The sequence below is a fragment of the Schistocerca piceifrons genome, chromosome 2 (assembly GCF_021461385.2).
Source record: "Schistocerca piceifrons isolate TAMUIC-IGC-003096 chromosome 2, iqSchPice1.1, whole genome shotgun sequence".
Taxonomy (NCBI): domain Eukaryota; kingdom Metazoa; phylum Arthropoda; class Insecta; order Orthoptera; family Acrididae; genus Schistocerca; species Schistocerca piceifrons.
In genome coordinates, this window is record NC_060139.1 from 690,498,390 (window position 1) to 690,518,544 (window position 20,155).

Genomic DNA, 20,155 nt, shown 5'->3' on the forward strand with positions numbered 1-20,155 from the left:
CGTTGGCTCATGTTTCACAGGCTAACGCCGAGATAAGATCTCTGATTGGCCGCTAATACGCGGCGTGGATCTTTCTGAGGCTCATAAGACGACAGGTGGGGAGTCAATAAATAATCGCGAGACCAGGATGGCTGACACGGGTTTTTGCAGGAGCTGTTATTGGTGAAACGCCGGAGTTAGGGTGAGGGTGGAGAGAGCAGGCAGTCTTGGAGAGCGGTGGAGGACAGCACACTTCTAGATCTGAGATAGATGGAGGGCAATTAGTGTTCGTTTGAGATCGGAGACGGGAGCAGAATGCATTCTCGCTGCGGTGTTCGGATTTAACTAATATTGGCCTCGTGTGAAGTTTGTGAATCCCGTTATCAGGTTAGAGTCGTTTTACAGCCGTAGTCGTAACTTCATATTTTATCATTTCACTTGTTCCATCATCATCATCATCATCATCATCATCATCATCATCATCATCATGTTGTTCCCCTATTTGATACTCAACGTTTTTAGGGTGATTCTCAGGTTACCATGAGTCGCTCGTTATCTCGGGCAGAGTAAATCTTAATTTCGCTACATGTCTAACCTCTCCTTAATACCATGGAAAAAGCAAAATTTTTGCTACATCATTTGAAGTCTCACTCTGGAAATAAGGCCTATTATATTATTTTCTTATTACTTTTAATGAAGAGGTTCATCATGTTTCGTTTTTTCCATGTTTGTAGACCTTTGTGAAATAAATGTGAAGTAATCGAATTCCTGTCCACACTGTAGCTAGTTAACTCCAATTCACTTGAATGTAGAATAACCAACGCCATCAGCCATACCTGTATGTAAGGAACGTTGTTACTTATGACAGTTCGGTGGGGCAAATCTTCTTTTAAAAAACAAATAGCTTTCGATCAGCCTAAGGAATGTAGCAGATGTTTCTTTATTTTTGTGTTAATTATTGCAGCTCAGGCATCTGGCAATCCTTGTGCTGGATGATAGAAGCATCAGCTTACATAGCCCACCCGTAACATACCTCTTTCACATAGTTCACCTTGCCGGGAGATTTATTCAGCGCTCCACCACGGCGTGCCAAGCTCCACAGGTGCCGGGTGTATGAGTTGCAGGCCACGGACCTACCTGTCTCGGCTTTTCTCGCTTGTTTCCGGAAGTACTCGGTAAAGCGCGACGTTTCATTTAGTATTGCGCTGTGGTATTTTTCGGTCCGTAAAGCACTCTTCAATTCGGCATAAGAGTGGTGTCAGCGCCGTTACCCTTTGGTATTTGCTCGTGTTATCAAGAATGCTAACGAGTCCAGTGGATGCTTCCACAAAAAGAGGCAGTCTATCGATCTGTCGTCACAAGCCTTTAAAAATGAATGGGAATGACGGAAGAGACCGATGAGAATTCTCAGTATCCATTATGCAGTCGCTTAAGTAGCGGGTACTGGATATTTGCTATGAGACTATATTACAGTACCATGCAGAAATAATTTAAAGATTTAGTTGATAGTTAAGCAGAAAAAAATTACAACGATCGATAGGCGGGATTCATTGTTCTGTACATCAAGAAGCACGTTGTGCTAGATTTGCAGGTGTGCTGCACGTGATAAAAGTGGTGGTATGAAGAGTAAAATTTCTGAAGTCGCACGCATTATTCCCCTGTCAGTTCCAACAGTTTTAGATGGAACGGAACGAAGGGTATGGAGCCTATATATATTACTGAAAAGTATGTCCGGGAATGCCTGGAAAGGTTTTACGATTTAAAGCTCGATATTGTTGAATTTATGAAGGAAAAAGGGAGTACAAGAACGAAAATCCTAAATGAATTGGAGACCACGCATTTTAAATGAACTTGACTGCACACCGCCCACAGCAAGACACTCCAAGGTGAGAAGCTATTTATTTCTGATTTTATGGAGATGCATTTTAATAGAAAGTAGCTTCAGTTACACATGCTGACAAACACAATCCAGTTCCCTAAGCTCATACGCTATTAAAGAAAATGCGAGGATTGAAGAATTCGTTGTGGCCTTGAAAGAATTAAAAGGATAGTTAGCCAAACGTTTTGAGCTGTTTTCAAGACTGTTTGCCAACTCAGTAGAAAGCGCCCACGTGCGTGTGCAGGCGTAACTGATCGATCTGCGGGGTGATTGCCGCTTGAATAACAAATCCTTTTATGTTACAACTGTCCAGCACGTCTATATTGATTTCTTCAGGTAGAGTTTCCACGTCTCCATAATGAGCTTTCGAAGGTCGATCGACATATTTGTGTAATGAAACTAAATAGATGACAATAACGTAGCAACTTAAGTGTGAAAATGTTGGAAATTGTGTGTGTCTATCTGTAGGCCGACACTTTGCACCAGATAAAAATTATATTATGTGTTAAGCATGTAAAAATAATTAAATATTGCGCAAAATTTTTATTAGTTTTCTATTTTATTGAGAAATGTAAAGTATAAAACTAAGCTATATGCTATGCGACGCGATCGCAGCTTCCCCTTCCGACCCATCGAAGCCCTTGGATAGCATATCATGGCGGAGGAGGTGGGGAGAAAGAGGGGGGGGGGAGAGGGGGTGGGAATGTGTAGCGATGCTGACCGGGCCACAGCCCTTGGCCCCCTGATATAGTGTGTTTCCAATTACTTCCATCAAACGTCTAGAGGTAATAAATCATGTCATGGGGAACAACTTTCGTTAGAGACAAAATGTTCTCTGATGCTTTTGGCGAAACTGAGCGTCCTTTTGCTCCTGAGAGGTGGCAGGATAAAGGCACTCTGCTGCTATAAATTCATTATGTGTTGCCTATAATCCAGTCTTCTTCTCCGTGTAAAAGGTGGAAAGTCAAGCAAAAGTAAAGTTCCTGATTAACTTCCAAAATATTTCTTTATGTATCCTTTACATTTTCTTGTCTAAAATCGCTTTCCCAACTTACTGGGGTGGGTAGTGGGCAGAACACATGGTTAGTAGACCCTACTAGTTCCATCACATCTCATCGTCACAAGTCTGGCGAATACTAGCGTCATTCGAAATTGTCAGCTATCATTTTGTCTCTAATGAAAGTTGTTCCCCTAGAAGTTTGATCCAAAGACTTTGACAAATCCTGAATATATACTGTGAACTTTATTTATCAGGTGAGTTCATTGCAGAAGATCAGTTTGTAATTAGAAAACATCAATTGCTAATTATAAGTAACAAATTACTATAGATTGGACAGTGCAGCCTAGATTTCACGTATGGTGTCTTTGGTCTCAATAATGCAATTTTACCAGAGTCGATGTGAACGATTTCTAAGAATGAACCATTACCCCAAGTCCTGCAGGCATAAGTTAATTATAGGAACGCACGCTGTTTGTGGACCACGTGGCTGAGTGTGCCATGGTAGATCAGGTATGAGGACATTACAGCCACTGGCCACAGCAATCACCATCGTACGTGCAACCACCTACATTTCAGCCCTGCAGGTTACAAACACCTCATGAAATATTTCAACAGGTCAGTGTGGTGATGAACGGCAGTCAACACGTTAATCTGCGACGCCGCCAGTCGAACATTTCTGACTTATGTTCTTTGTCGTCAACTAGTTCACAATGCTTTTACAGCAATCAGTGGTGGATGCTTCGTGAACTAGCTTACAAACTACGTGGATGCTGTTTGGCCAGTGACATATTGGATCTCTCTCTCTCTCTCTCTCTCTCTCTCTCTGGTTCTACACGATGGCAGGTTACAAACTCCTCAAGCCATATTTCAACAAGTCAGTGTGATCAAGAACGCCAGTCTACACGTTAATCTGCCACGTCACCCGCCGAACGTTCTTGGGTTATATTACTTGTCGGCAACTAGTTCACCATGCTTCTGCAGCAACCACTGATGAATGCCTTGTGAACTAGCGTCAATCTACGTGGATGCTGTTTCGCCAATACTGCATCGGATCTCTCACACTCTCTCTCTCTCTCTCTCTCACCCTCCCTCTCTCCCTCTCTCTCTCTCCTTCTACACGACGGCGTTTAGAGGCGCTGATTGAAACACGTGGAAGCTTCAACCCAGTCCCGCAATCCTACTCAACTGTACATCGCCGCGTGTGTTATTGTATTATGGAATCCATATTTCACTTTAAAACAAGGAGCCTCGCTGCAATATGGGAAGCCGCAAAGCAATCACAGACACAGGCGGCACATACTGGAGGCCCGCTTAAAGTGGTGACTCACTGCACGCAACACGGGACAGACCGGACTAGTCAGTAGCACACTGCGTGGGCTGCACGCAGGACGTGCCACCGGCAGTTTGCTGACCTTAACGAGCGTAAACTCCCCAAACGACGTTGCATTTCTTCCTTACGTGTCCTAGTTTTTGTAGTTCATCTTTAATGTTAGTCATCTCGAAAAGTTACACAGAGTGGAAACATGTTGGCTAACACCACGCCAGAGTATTTTTCTCCATCGTATCTAGATAGTAAACTCAGGCACAAGGAAAAAGCTATGGTAAATATAATGAAGCGGGTGTACACTCCATTACATGCAATGATTGCCGTAAGGTCATTTTGCAGAAGATTTCAAGAACACCTTAACTAATTGCAGATCTGCATTAACAATGCACTTACGCGAAGTGGGACACAGCATCAGAAGCCCTTCATAAACTCTGAAAATACTCTATAAAAAAGAAAGAAAAGCCATGTATTGAATATATTGGAGGAAGCAGACACATAGGGTGATTATAATTAAACTTTCAAACAGCTGTATAGATAACATCACTGGCCCGAATGACGTCAAATTGCAACGGAATATTACCAGAGAAGGGGGAAAACGTATGGCAGAAGAAAAATAAATATTTACAAAATGTAGCAATAGATGGCGCTGTAAGCATCATAATTTGATAGTGGTCGACTAACAATGACAAATGAATCATATAGCAATGCATAATGTGTATGTTCGACTTTGAACACACTGTACTACTCAGTGTGCTTGGGTATACATGCGTGATAATGCTAGTTCCGTAAGGCCATCTACCGCGGCAAGGTCATATCACATCGGATGGTAAAAATTGGTTTTTAATTGTCCTGAGGCCAAAACCCGCATAAAAAGCACAAATCACGTCTGTTTTTAATTGTCCTGGGGCCAAGAACTGCATAAAAAGCATGAATCAAAATCAAATCGGATTATTAATTTCCGTGTGACTGGCGCAAAACATGTTCCATATGTTCTCCACCGTTTTCTGCAACAAGTGGAAATCGAGAAACAGCATGATCCACAATTGATCGAAGTGTTTCCGGGGTCACGTTCAGAATGTGTTGCGCAGTGTGTGCCTTCAATGCAGCTAAGTTTGCAATTGGAACACTGAACACAGCCTCTTTCAGATAGCCCCACAGCCAGAAGTCACACGGATTAAGATCAGATGATAGGGACAGCCAGGTTGTAGGGAAATGATGACTAATAATTCTAGCATTTCTGAAATGGCGCTTCAGCAGCTGCTTCACCGGATTTGCAATGTGCGGAGGTGCGCCATATTGCATAAAAATGATCCCATCCACACATCCACGCTGTTGGAGAGCTGGAATGACGTTGTTGCGCAAAATACATTCATAGCGCTTACCAGTGACGGTACAGGTAACAGGACCGGAAGCACCTGTCTCTTCGAAAAATATGGCCCTATGATAAATGATGCCGTAAACCCGCACCACACAGTGACCTTTTCAGGATGAAGTTTTACTGGTTGATTTGCGTGTGGATTTTCCGTTGCCCCTATTCGACAATTCTGTGTGTCGACATATCCTGTCAGATGGAAGTGGGCTTCGTCTGTCCACAAAATCTTCCACGGCCAATCATTGTCCACTTCTACGCGAGCAAAGGTCTCTCTTGCTGGTAGGTCAACAGAAAGCAATTTGTGAACGTGGATAATTTTGAGTGGATAGCAAAGAAGGATGTTTCGTAAGATTTTACGCACCTTGTTCACGGGTATGTCCACTGTTCGGGCAATTCTCCGTGTACTACACGTTTCCACAACACCACTCGTCTCCTACACTGCTGTGGCCACTGATTCCACTGACGTCGAATCAAGTCGTTTCCTCTCTCTACCAGGTTGCACACCAAAAAAACACGTCTTTTAGAATTTCCATTTCATTTTCTCCAGATCCACAGCAGTCATCGAACCAACGCCGTTTTTCAAACCCTTCAGTGTCTGGAACTTCTGCAGAGCAACATGTGCACAGTCATAATTGTTGTAAAACAGCTTTACAAGCAGACGCGATCCTGCATTTAGACAGTCATGGCGAACGTCGCAGACGCGAAAGGAAGAAAAGCCGTGTAGCTCAAAAATGGCTCTGAGCACTATGGGACTTAACATCTGTAGTCATCAGTCCCCTAGAACTCAGAACTACTTAAACCTAACTAACCTAAGGACATCACACACATCTATGCCCGAGGCAGGATTCGAAGCTGCGACCGTAGCGGTCACGCGGTTCCAGATTGAAGCGCCTAGAACCGCACGGCCACACCGACCGGCCAAAGGCCGTGTAGCGGGCGTGTTTATACCAACTTAAAAGGGTCGTGCGCATGACAGGAGTTTTCATTTACGTATTCTGACACATACAGCGCCATCTATTGATCAATTTTCACACTTTTTTTTTCTGCCATACATTTTCCCCCTTCTCCGATAATATTCCGTTGCAGTTTGATGTCTTTCTGACCAGTGGTATTATTTCAACAGCGTTTTGAAAGTTTAACTTAATTATAATCACCCTGTAAAAAAGGAAAATGCATAGTTAACATTGAATAATAAATTAGAATTATAGCACTATAGCTTTCGGGCTAATTTTGATTGTTTATACGATTAAATACTATTACGTAATAAAATTCAGTGTTGAACTGCTTTGTAAAGAGAGCGACCCATACGCTCCTAGTCACGAGTACATGACGTCACACCGTCCAAAAGACAGTTTCCGTTCTCACAGCCTGTTCTTCCGTCTTAGTCGTATGTGTGGGCCGCTTCTGCTCTTCCCGCAACGGTTTGCCGTATCGTCACACCTTAAGGAAGTGCCACCTTATATCATTCCGCACAGAAATTAGCATTATGCCCCAACTAAATGTTTATAGGCAACCGGGCTTATTTAAAAAAAAAAAACATTAGCGTCCTCTCGGTGTAAAATATGTTTTCTTCTTTTAGACGCAGGCAAATCTTAAAAAAGGTCCATAACTGTATGATTCACCCAACAGCAGTTTTAACGAAATTAGATCACATCTTTTTTGTCACCCATCGTTCGTCAGTGCAACGTACTTTATTCACTGAAGAGACAAAGAAATTGGTAGACTTGCCTAATATCGTGTACGGCCCCAGTGAGCACGCGAAAGTGCCAAACACGGCGTGGCATAGATTCGACTAATGTCTGATGTAGTGCTGGAGGGAACTGACACCATGAATGCTGCAGGGCTGTCCATGAATCCGGAGGGTGGATATCTCCTCTGAACAGTACGTTGGAAGCCATCCAAGGTATGCTCAATAATGTCCATGTCTGGGGAGTTTGGTAAACTCAGAAGAGTGTTCCTGGAACCACTCTGTGGCAATTCTGGACGTGTGGAGTGTCACACTGTCCTGTTGTAATTACCTAAGCCCGTCGGAATGAACAATGGATATGAATGGATGCTGGTGATCACACAGGATGCTTACGCACGTGTCACCTGTCAGAGTCGTATCTAGACGTATCAGAGGTTTCATATCACTCCAACTGCACACGCCACACACCATTACAGAGCCTCCACCAGCTTGAATAGTCCCCTGCTGACATGCACGGCCTATGGATTCATGAGGTTGTCTCCATACCCGTACATGTCCATCTGCTCGATGCAATTTGAAACGAGACCCGTCCGACCACGCAATATGTTTCTAGTCATCAACAGTCCGTTTTCGATGTTGACCGGCCCAAGCGAGGCGTAAAGCTTTGTGTCGTGCAGTCCACAAGGGTACACGAGTGGGCCTTTGGTTCTGAAGGCCCATGTCGACGATAATGTTTCGTGAAATGGTTCGCACGCTGACACTTGTTGATGGCCCAACATTGAAATCTGCAGCAATTTGCGGAAGGGTTGGTTGCACTTCTGTCACGCTGAACGATTCTCTTCAGTCGTCGTTGGTCCCGTTCTTGCAAGATCTTTTCCAGGCCGCAGCGATGTCGGAGATTTGATGTTTTACCAGATTAATGATATTCACGGTACACTCGTGAAATTGTCGTACTGGAAAATGCCCGCTTCATCGCTATCTCGGAGATGCTGTGTCCCATCGTTCGTGCGCCGACTATAACACCACATTAAAACTCATTTAAATCTTGATAACCTGCCAATGTAGCAGCAGTAACCGATCTAACAACTGCGCCAGACACTTGTCTTATACAGGCGTTGCCGACTGCAACGCCGTATTCTGCCTGTTTATGTATCTCTGTATTTGAATACGCATGCCTATACCATTTTCTTTGGCGCTTCAGTGTAATCATTGAATTATGTCTTGACTAGATGCGATGGGTGACCTGTGATCTTTTAACACTGTGAATATATTTTAGACATTACCTTTATTAATTTAATAATCCGCAAAGTTGACACATTGGATATTATTCTTTACTATGCAGATTGCACCTGATGATGCAGCTTTCGACCGCGAAGCCAGTTGTGTACCAATAAACAACACTTTTACCAATTATCAGTGGAATTCTTCTTACATCATGTTGGCTAATGTTAATAAGTAAACCTGTCATCAGTAGACAACCATCGTGCTTTACTGGTCACGGTCCTTTTGGAGGTGATGTGCCTTTGCCTTCCTCCGATCGCTGAACCGGTTGACGCAGACTATAGCAGACCTATAACTAACAGATATTGCTCCTGAAATTAATCGTGGATCGAACCGAAAGCCTTTGGATTTCTAGTGTGTCACTTTACCTCTCAGCCATCGAGCCTTCAACTGAATTTCGCACAAAGCAACAGGTCTGCCTTACAGAATCGGATGGGTATTGGAATAGCTTTCGACGGTACATACAACGTGTAAAGAAATAATGCAGTAGTCTGTCTCCTGCAAGAAATAAAAATCCGGATATGTGAGAGAAGGAAACGCCCATTGAGGATTCCGTACAAACTTCGTTGTGTGTACAGACAGTTCGTCCATTCTGGGATTCGGGACAGTCGATGATTTTTGTTTGTTATCGATATTGTGCAGGTAAGACATACGTCTGTCCGTTTCTGAGAAAAAGGGATCTTAACAGAAGGACCGACAGACCGTCAGATAACAAATTAAGGACATAAAATAGTGTTTTAGTGTGATATAGTTACTGATAAACTGTTTTCGTATTCTTTCCTTCAGCTGAACTGCGAAACATCGCTTCTTGCCAGTTTACATGGTTCTCGGTCAAAGGAAAGTACCCTACACGTTTTGATGGTTTTGCGAGTATCAAAATATGTGATATAATCGACTGTATATCTTGATTGCATTAACTTAGAAGCTTACATTTATTACACCGCCCAAGGATCGAAGATCTCAGTATGCGACGCAAATGTTAAATTGATACGTCTACCCGTCCCTGAGAAAACAGAGTCATAACAGTCGGACTGACAGAAAGACAGCCGAATAACACATAACAAAAAAATTTTCTCGTGTGATGTAGCACAATTTTAGGATTTTATTCCTATAGTTGTACTGCGAAACCTCACTCCTTGCCAAATTTCGTGGTTCTAGGTCAACGGAAACTACGCCATAAGTTTTGATGAGCGAGTCCGCGAGTGTCAAAATATGTGACATAAATGGCCGTATGTTTTGATTACATTCATGTCAATTTAATCGTCAATTCGTCGCTGAGAAAAATAGTTTTTAACAGTCGTGCAGTCAGACAGACGGACAGCAAAGTGATCCAGTGAGGGTCTTGTTTCAACCGGTTGAGTTACGGATGCCTAAAATCGATGTGTTACGAATACCGAGAGATGTGGTACAGTGGTAAGCCACTGGACTCGCATTAGGGAGGACAGCCGTTCAAATCCCCGTCCTATCAACCGGATTTGGGCTTCCCATTATTGGCTTCCCGTTATTTACCCAATATCGCTTATGGTGAACGTCAGAATGGTTCCGTTGTTACTTTTTCAGGACATGGCTGATTTCCTACACCATTCTTCCCCACTCTGAACTCGTTTTTCGTCTCTAACGTCTTATACTCCAACTAAAAGTTCTTTATGGTTGCGTGAGACAGTATTGCAGGCGAGCAGCCAGCCACGCTTCAAAAGGCGATGCACGTACAGCGTATCTACCAAAGAAGCAATGCTGCGAGCACATGGTGCTCTAGAAAAAACTGCGATTGGGTGGCAGCAGGCCCCTAACACTTGACTCGCCAAAACGTCAATCACAAAGTAGTTTCTATGGGAGTGTAATCGTCGATGGGACGATAAACCATAGTACTCCTTCCTTCTTTTAGAACGCATACCTTACTGCCTTACTCTTCGTTCACTTTTCGTATCTCTGATCGGTGTATGTCTTTCGAATAGTTGTATTTGTTAAAAATTAAAACTATGGTTCCACACGGTCTGTAAGATTTTGTCAACAATTAATATTTATTTGTACATCACATCTGGGCAAAGCACAATTTCATTTTTTGAGAAATGCTTACAGGTCCTTTGGAACAACAGTTTTTACTTATAACAAATTCGTAGAGAAATATTGTGTGTGTGTGTCATTGTGGAGGAATATAAAACTGAAGTAAGTGAAAAGAGGACTTTCCAAACGTACAAGCCGTAGGATGTATTATAAATGTTACTGGCCATAAGCTAGATATATTGATTCAGTGGAATCAGCTGAATTAATTAATACAGGAGAAAATGTTAGATACAAGTGGCTAGAAATAAAGGAGGTTGTTTCTGCATGAGGACATACGGTAAAGCACACAACACTCTTCACATTGGAGCCGGAAATAGCGACACTGTGTGTAAGATGTTTGCGTAGATCAAGTTATAAGATTTGTATAGACTCAAGAGAAATGCCGAGCACTGGGTCTCGGGTTCGATTCCTGGTGGTGTCAGAGATTTTGACCTGCCTCGAGATGACTGGGTGTTTGTGTTGTCCTCATCATTTCATCATCATTCATGAATGTGGCGAGATTGGGCTGAGCAAAGGTTTGGATTTTGTACTGGCGCTGATAACTGCACAGTTGAGCGCCCCCCAAAACAAACATCATCATCATCATTAAGAGAAATTATGGAAGACGACGGTGGAAAGATTGATGACAAAGAGAAAACGGAGAGAAAGTAGCTGATTCAGCTACCATCCATAAAGTGTTCCGAACGCTGATTATAAATCTGGAACATCGTGAAAGCTTAAACGTTTCCTGTCGTTGTCATAATTGGAGCTATTCGAAAATTTTGTGTGCTGAGCTTCGTAACTCATTCCTGAGAATGTACAATTACGTGAGACTTCACCCTAAAATTAGATAATAGAACACCTTGCATAGCGTTATATGGTAGCAGCAGCCTATCAAAAAAATGGTTCAAATGGCTCTGAGCACTGTAGGACTTAACATCTCAGGTCATCAGTCCCCTAGAACTTACACCTACTTAAACCTAATTAACCTAAGGACACCACACACATTCATGACCGAGGCACGATTCTAACCTGCGACCGTAGCAGTCGCGCGGTTTCGGACTGAAGAGCCTAGAACCTCTCAGCCACCGCGGCCGGCAGCAGTCTATCACTTTCAGTACTATTTTCTTATCGAAAAAGTGTGTGACCCGATTCAGAAGTATGAAAATTGGGTGTTGCTTTAATTATATTGACCTTCAGGCCAGAGCGACCCCTGTGTCCTGCTTCATGTTATAAGATTTGTTGTACCTGTGTGACTGACACGTGACGCATTGACGCCCGCAGGAACGTCAGTTCTCATGAAATTTCACTCCTTATCACGTTCCTCCACCTAATCTGCGATGAACAGGTTATAATAATGGAGAATGAAGAAAGAACGGTTCTAAAGGTGTAACGTAGGAATTTAATATTTGAGCCAATCCTAGCAAGAAGTTATGGCAATGACTCAGTGATATGTGCTGTGGTTGGAGAAGGAACCGCGTGCTGAGAATCAATACTCTAAGTACACTGTGTAGGCGTTACTGAAAGCCTGGTTTTTCTTTCAGCCTTCAGACTGGATTAACAGGCATTGTAGATACGTCAGGACAGTTCCGATAAGCATAGTTCCTGATATTAAATTTATTTATGTGAAGTCGTGTTTTAACTTGTGGGAAGGTGAAGGACTTTAGAGGAACTGCCCGACACTGCGACAAATATCTGTTATAACGAAGAGAATCGATATAAAATGAAAATTACTTATGTACCGGTATTTCCGATGTAAATGGTGGCGTTTTATAGATTGTCAGTGACACTTCACAGGAAACGAGGCCGAAAAGGCTATAACATAGTTTGAACAAACGGTCAAGTATTTTACAATAACTTCTGAGATAATTACCGCTGCCATCAACTGAATAAGTTAACTAATAACCAGTATGGGAAGAAGAGAGAACAGCTTTCTCCCACACAAAAATTTCATCGACCTATCGTTCTGATAGGCAACAAAGAACGTACAACGAAACTGATTTTGTGACAACAGAAAAACGGTTACGATTGGATAAAGTATTCTGAGTCCAATTGTAACGTCAAATTTTGACAAAATCCCAAGCCGTCGATGATTGCCTCCCCATCGTCATCAAATTGTTAAGTGAGGCCATCGTGAAATAGGCGAGGCTCCCACTTATAAGCGAATGCCCAGTGCTTCATATAGGTAGAATATGTAACACGAAAAAGTTTTTACATTTTCTTATGTTGTGCAACTGTGTCAACAAGAAATCTCATACTGCCATGAGCAACATCGGCATTTCCGTTCACGTTTGCTTTGTAAATGTAGTCTCTGGAACATACATAAGCTACGAAAAATAAAAAAGATAATCAGACTTTGGAACAATCTTAGATGTGAAAGAGTGGCAGATCCCACGTTAATCCCCTGTCACCTGAAAAACACGAAACAACTTTACAATGACAATAAATACAAATTTCAATTTACGTTTTTGCTGTAACTGGGGATCCAGGCAAGTATTTTCTTGCTGTTGCGTATCACCGAAGATGTAAGCCAGGCTCTTTGGCTGCACTCAAGGAGAACAGATTATCTCCAAAATATATTACATGAGGGAAAAGCAGTTATACAGAAAGAAATCTGAGATTTGTAGGTTTCACGATACTAAATATTTTACGTTGACGGAATTCACTTAGCGAATGGAGAGAGTCACTTCAGTGAAATTAGTTATTTAGGCAAATGCTGATATTATTCTACTCTTCTCCACGGAAATACTACAGGAATACAATTTAAGTAAGACCGGGTACAATTGTCACACAAAAGACGCAATTACGGTAGCTAAGTATTGTGGTGGGAGGAAGACTTCGCACTTTAAGTATAATAATAATTTACGTCATTAAACGGTGATTTTCAGTATTAGGTCCTCCCACGAAGGGACAGACACTGAAAACCTAGAGGGCCTCTCTGGAAACATTGTGTCATATTGTTAGTTCAGATGACACTTATAGTATGATTAATCTCATCTGAAGAATGATGTAAAGAAAAAGATTATAAAATGGTTCAAATGCCTCTGAGCACTATGGGACTTAACATCTGAGGTCATCAGTCCCCTAGAACTCAAAGCTACTTAAACCTAACTAACCTAAGTACATCACACACATCTATGCCCGAGGCAGGATTCGAACCCGCGACCGTAGCGGTCACGGGGTTCCAGACTGGAGCGCCTAGAACAACACGGCCACACCGGCCGGCAAGAAGATCATATTCTGGATACTTTATCTCAGGAGGTGATATTTCGGTACCTGCATTACAGTATAACAGCCTGCCAGAAATTAGTACATTTGATTGCAACACTGAAAATGATCAGTCCTCGTTCACTTCATAAAGTTCAGCAGAGCGAAACAGATCGTTATTACGGACATTATGGACTGAGTAAGAGATTTGTGGACACACAACTTAAATGAAGCTCACTCGAAAACCGAGATTTTGCAAATGCGATTTAGGATTGGAACAGAAATATCAGTGACGTGGCGTCAGGCTTGGCTGGCGAAGGATATTTGTGTCGATGATAGGGAATGAAAAACGGCGCCTCGGCGATCATGTCAATGTCGCAAAGCTCCGCGACACAAATAACTAAAGCTCTAAGAAAGCGTAATTTCTTGCTGTACTGATTTATGTAGGAATATTATTCTTTTGTGCCAGTCTTCTTGTATGGTGGTCAGCAAGTTGCCTCATCTCTGCGCACTGGACGACGTGTGGTCTAAAGCCTCCACACTTCCTTTTGAGAAGACCTACGCTTTCATAGGTACTCTGGAGCGATGAGATTACATTAACAACGTTTATTATGGATAAAAGAAAAATTAAAAAAATTATCTGTATCAGTCACTTTTATTTTCTCCCACAACAAGGTTCCAACGCCTACGCTTCTTCAAGTGGATCAGTGGATTACATTCCATTTTTCTTTGTTGGATATAACCAGTAGCCTGTGCTGAACTTCGTATCGCTCCAAATAAAGAATAATTTGGTCTTCTTATGGCATTGGAATTTTAAAATGTAAATAATAGCAAAGCTACTTACAAGAAGTTCCAGTAGAAGGAACCTAGACGTTCGTTGTACATTTTCGTCATCAGATGGCAAACAAACACGAGACGTAAACAGTTGCAGTTTCCAAACCAGTGTCCAACATGGACAACATAAGGTTAGCATGAAACGTTAGGTGCTCGAGCATCAGTTTAAAGTAGGCAGGTTATGAGGGTATAATAACAGAGTGTTTTGCCTTTTTCTTCAAATCTGATAATCTAATTAAATAACAATGTTCAGACAACCTTAAAAATTAGGTTTATTCAGTGCCGATAGTTTCGAAAATGCTTAGAGTAATTAGTAAAACAGTAAAAAATCTGATAGGTTTTGAAGAGCGTCGCGTGTGGGTACTCACCCCAGCTTGGCCCTGTCCTGCCGAAGATCTGCCCCTCGTCGGGGTTCCAGAGGAAGAGCCGGAAGCTGCGCCAGCGTCCGACGGGGGGCGGCCGCAGGTAGAACTCGTAGTCGCGCACCTTATTCTCCGGCGGCTCGCCCTTGCTGCCCCCTGCCATGGCCGCCGCTGCTCTGCCGCCGTGTGAGGCCGCGCCGCCGCCGCAGCCAGCACGCGGATGTGCCTCGTTACACAATTGGCGGCCCACGGCACGGCCCGCCGCGGCCAGGCCCGCTCAATCGACGCCTACTTGCGCCGCTCCCCCGCCACTGGCCGTACAGGCAGGTACGCACAGCCAGATGACTCAGGTGTCTCACACACACACACACACTTTGTGGAGCAGTCGCTAGGGGGTGATGCATTTCTCTCACAAAGTTGGAGTATATTTTTTCACTGAGGGTTTCACCGTAATCGTATCTGTTGTTGTTGTTGTTGTTGTTGTCTTCAGTCCTGAGACTGGTTGGATGCAGCTCTCCATGCTACTCTATCCTGTGCGAGCTTCTTCACCTCCCAGTACTTACTGCAACCTACATTGTTCTGAATCTGCTTAGTGTATTCATCTCTTGGTCTCCCTCTATTATTTTTACCCACCACGCTGCCCTCCAATGCTAAATTTGTGATCCCTTGAGGCCTCAGAACGTGTCCTACCAACCGGTCCCTTCTTCTTGTCAAGTTGTGCAACAAACTCCTCTCCAATTCTATTCAATACCTCTTCATTAGTTATGTAATCTACCCATCTAATCTTCAGCATTCTTCTGTAGCACCACATCCGAAAGCTTCTATTCTCTTCTTGTCTAAACTGTTTATCGTCCATGTTTCACTTCCATACATGGCTACACTACATACAAGTACTTTCAGAAACCACTTCCTGACACTTAAATCTATACTCGATGTTAACAAATTTCTCTTCTTCAGAAACGCTTTCCTTGCCATTGTCAGTCTACATTTTATATCCTCTCTACTTCGACCATCATCAGTTATTTTGCTCCCCAAATAGCAAAACTCCTTTACTACTTTAAGTGTCTCATCTCCTAATCTAATTCCCTCAGCATCACCCGACTTAATTCGACTACATTCCATTATCCTCGTTTTGCTTTTGTTGATGTTCATCTTATATCCTCCTTTCAAGACACTGTCCATTCCGTTCAACTGCTCTTCCAAGTCCTTTGCTGTCTCTGACAGAATTACAATGTCATCGGCGAACCTCAAAGTTTTTATTTCTTCTCCATGAACTTTAATACCTACTCTGAATTTTTCTTTTGTTTTCTTTACTGCTTGCTCAATATACAGATTGAATAACATCTGGGAAGAAGCTACAACCCTGTCTCACTCCCTTCCCAACCACTGCTTCCCTTTATGCCCCTCGACTCTTGTAACTGCCATCTGGTTTCTGTACAAGTTGTAAATAGCCTTTCTCTCCCTGTATTTTACCCCTGCCACCTTCAGAACTTGAAAGAGAGTATTCCGGTCAACATTGTCCAAAGCTTTCTCTAAGTCTACAAATGCTAGAAACGTAGGTTTGCCTTTCCTTAATCTTTCTTCTAAGATAAGTCGTAGAGTCAGTATTGCCTCACGTGTTCCAATATTTCTACGGAATCCAAACTGATCTTCCCCGAGGTCGGCTTCTGCCACTTTTTCCATTCGTCTATAAAGAATTCGCGTTAGTACGTTGCAGCTGTGACTTATTAAACTGATAGTTCAGTAATTTTCACGTCTGTCAACACCTGCTTTCTTTGGGATTGGAATTATTATATTCTTCTTGAAGTCTGAGGGTATTTTGGCTGTCTCATACATCTTGCTCACCAGATGGTAGAGTTGTGCCAGGACTGGCTCTCCCAAGGCTGTCAGTAGTTCTAATGGAATGTTGTCTACTCCCGGGGCCTTGTTTCGACTTAGGTCTTTCAGTGCTCTGTCAAACTCTTCACGCAGTATAGTATCTCCCATTTCATCTTCATCTACATCCTCGTCCATTTCCATAATATTGTCCTCAAGCACATCGCCCGTGTATAGACCCTCTATATACTCCTTCCACCTTTCTGCTTTTCCTTCTTTGCTTAGAACTGGGTTTCCGTCTGAGCTCTTGATATTCATACAAGTGGTTCTCTTTTCTCCAAAGGTCTCTTTAATTTTCCTGTAGGCAATATCTATCTTACCCCTAGTGAGATAAGCCTCTACAGCCTTACATTTGTCCTCTAGCCACCCATGCTTAGCCATTTTGCACTTCCTGTCGATCTCATTTTTGAGACATTTGTGTTACTTTTTGCCTGCTTCATTTACTGCATTTTTATATTTTCTCCTTTCATCAATTAAATTCAATATTTCTTCTGTTACCCAAGGATTTCTACTAGCCCTTGTCTTTTTACCTACTTGATCCTCTGCTGCCTTCACTACTTCATCCCTCAGAGCTACCCATTCTTCTTCTACTGTATTTCTTTCCCCCATTCGTGACATTTGTTCCCTTATGCTCTCCCTGAAACTCTGTACAACTTTAGTCAGTTTATCCAGGTCCCATCTCCTTAAATTCCCATCTTTTTGCAGTTTCTTCAGTTTTAATCTACAGTTCATAACCAATAGATTGTAGTCAGAGTCCACATCTGCCCCTGGAAATGTCTTACAATTTAAAACCTGGTTCCTAAATTCTGTCTTACCATTATATAATCTATCTGATACCTTTTAGTTTCTCCAGGGTTCTTCCATGTATACAACCTTCTTTCACGATTCTTGAACCAAGTGTTAGCTATGATTAAGTTTCTACCACGTCTTATTGTGTATTGTGTACAGTTTTTAGGAAGCATTATTATGATTTACAGCACCCACAGCGAAAATTGTGTTCGTAACAGAAATATCGCGAAGCAAAATTAGCGTAGTGAAGCAATGCAGACAGTACAAGTGAGATAGAAATACTGCAGAGAATGGATTTTGATAATTTAAATAGAAACTAATTGTGGTTTTGCTGCCTGCAAGTGTTCCACATACTGTCATGTTACTTTAGTTGTAGGTTAGATAATTTGGTTTACTTGGGGAAGTAACTTCAGGGGCAGAAGACAAGTGGAAAAGGAGTACAGAGAAACAGAGCACAGACACGACAAGGAAACTAATAGTTCCATGTAGTCTCCAAGACCAAGACCCTACAGGGATGATGGAACAAGAAAACAGTTAGTCTCCAAGACCAAGACCCTACAGGGATGACGGAACAAGAAAACAGTCATGAAAAATTTAAATGACCGCTAGAGCAGTTACAACTTGGATAACTCATATTTGGATACTCTAACAAAATGTTCACTACGTAAATTAAACATATGCATGACTGATATTAACACATGACTGTATCCTCAGTGTACATGTGGTCACTAGTCATATACTAGAGTTAAATGAAATTTACCTGTCCACTGTGTAAAGTGGTCCAAATGTACTGCATAACAGAACAGCAAAATATAGTGTGCGTATGTTGTCTGTAAATTTTTTGCCATTCCTCTACCCACTATCAAAAAAGTGTAGTAATTCAATTACAAAAATCAGTAATAGCAGAAATATGATATGGGGGAAAGGGTAATTACGTCATATGTATAATAAGAGTAAAGTCGCAGATCAGGTTGTAAGGAAATGTAAAGCGGTGCTCGAATCTTTATAAGCACAAATGAAGTCATTGACAAAACAAATTGCCAGATGAGCCTATAATATAATTACAGTAGTAAAACATTTCAACCTGTTACTGGCAGAAATAATGAGAATTTATCAAACTACTAGTATGTCAACAGCTTACTCCAATAAGCTATTAAAATGGTTTCCGTTTGTCAAACAGAAGTAGAAAGGTAGCAAAATTTTCTTCTTTGCTAGTACACAATGATATCACTATAAGTATTCTAAGAAAATGCATACTGAGAAATGACAGAAGATGCAGACTGCGAAATTTATATACAGTTTCTGTTTACACATAAGGTTAAAACCTCTTAATATGACAAAAGGCCATAGGAACAAGAAGTATTGTACACATTACTAAGGTATACAAGTTATAAAATAATAACAATATTGTCATCTATGTATAGAGAAATTATATTTCTCAAAGCAAAAAGTGGTCCTTCGTTACATCGGCATGTGTATGATTGCAAAGCTTTGTGTAAGAACAGTTACCTATATAGTGAATGGCTTCAAAGCAGTGAAAAAGGTCTGTTAATAAGCTGTTTTTGTCCCAAGCAAGAAACTGCTACTAAACAGAAAGTCTCATTCAGAAATAGATTGAATTACTAGGGCCGATAAGATGATTATGATTAGAAATCTGGGGCACCCACATTCAAATAGGCTGAGATGAGTAGGCTACAATGAAAACTTTTACCACACGGCTGAGGTTGGTGTCATCTCGGAAATCGCGGTATATTCGCAAACAAACTGTTATTTGTGACAAGGAAGAATTTAAAAGTCACTGGTGCTCGTTTCAGTCGAAGGCGTTTATTACATTAATAACAAAAGCCTACAATCAGCTACAAACGCAGAGATTAATAAAAAAATACTTGTAGCAAGATCTGAACCTATTACACACTTCCTACCACCTCATAAATCTAGAACTCTAACCATAAGAGCACGATGAATTCATACAGATCGGCACATTATTACTGTTGACATTGCTTCTCCTGAGGCCTCTCACCAACGTTGCGTCGTTAACTGACATTAGTGCACCAAGGTAACGTGTTTGAGGTAACTTTTCAATGTATTGTTTCCCTGAAACAGCACCCTAGCTACTAGTTGACGTCGGAGCCTTATAAAGGGACGTAAATACGGCTTTTCCAACGTTGTCGATGATAGGAGTACAGCAAGGATGATCAGCGGAAATATACTCCGATTTTTGTGAGCAATGGCTCAGGCACCTATGTCAAGTCTTTGTGCACACTTCTCCTTTCGTCGGGTAGTAAGGTGCATGAGCTCACCGGACAAAACTCTTTTTAGCTTAAACCAGCTTAGCTTAAACCAGCTTAAGAACCAGATTCTTTTAGCGCAGAAAGCTGTAACGTTTCTCCGAAACGTTATATAGTCACACACATCCATTCTGACTATCAAAATCCGTAAGGCCATTGCAATAGTACAGGCGATGGTCCATTTCGATATCAACGAGTTCTGCATTAGATGAATTTTTTATATTGTCGCTGC

At 41.9% G+C, this 20,155-nt stretch overlaps 1 protein-coding gene across 1 annotated transcript in view; it reads right to left on the bottom strand.

Annotated features, from left to right (window-relative positions):
- LOC124775086 (sodium/potassium-transporting ATPase subunit beta-2-like) overlaps positions 1–15,144 on the bottom strand; it is a 321,225-nt gene extending 306,081 nt beyond the window's left edge. Inside the window, exon 1 of the mRNA XM_047249896.1 lies at positions 14,978–15,144. Within this exon, the coding sequence (XP_047105852.1) occupies positions 14,978–15,134 (157 nt within the window). The 5' untranslated portion in view covers positions 15,135–15,144. The remainder of the gene's footprint in view (positions 1–14,977) is intronic.
- Between the last annotated feature and the right edge of the window lie 5,011 nt (positions 15,145–20,155).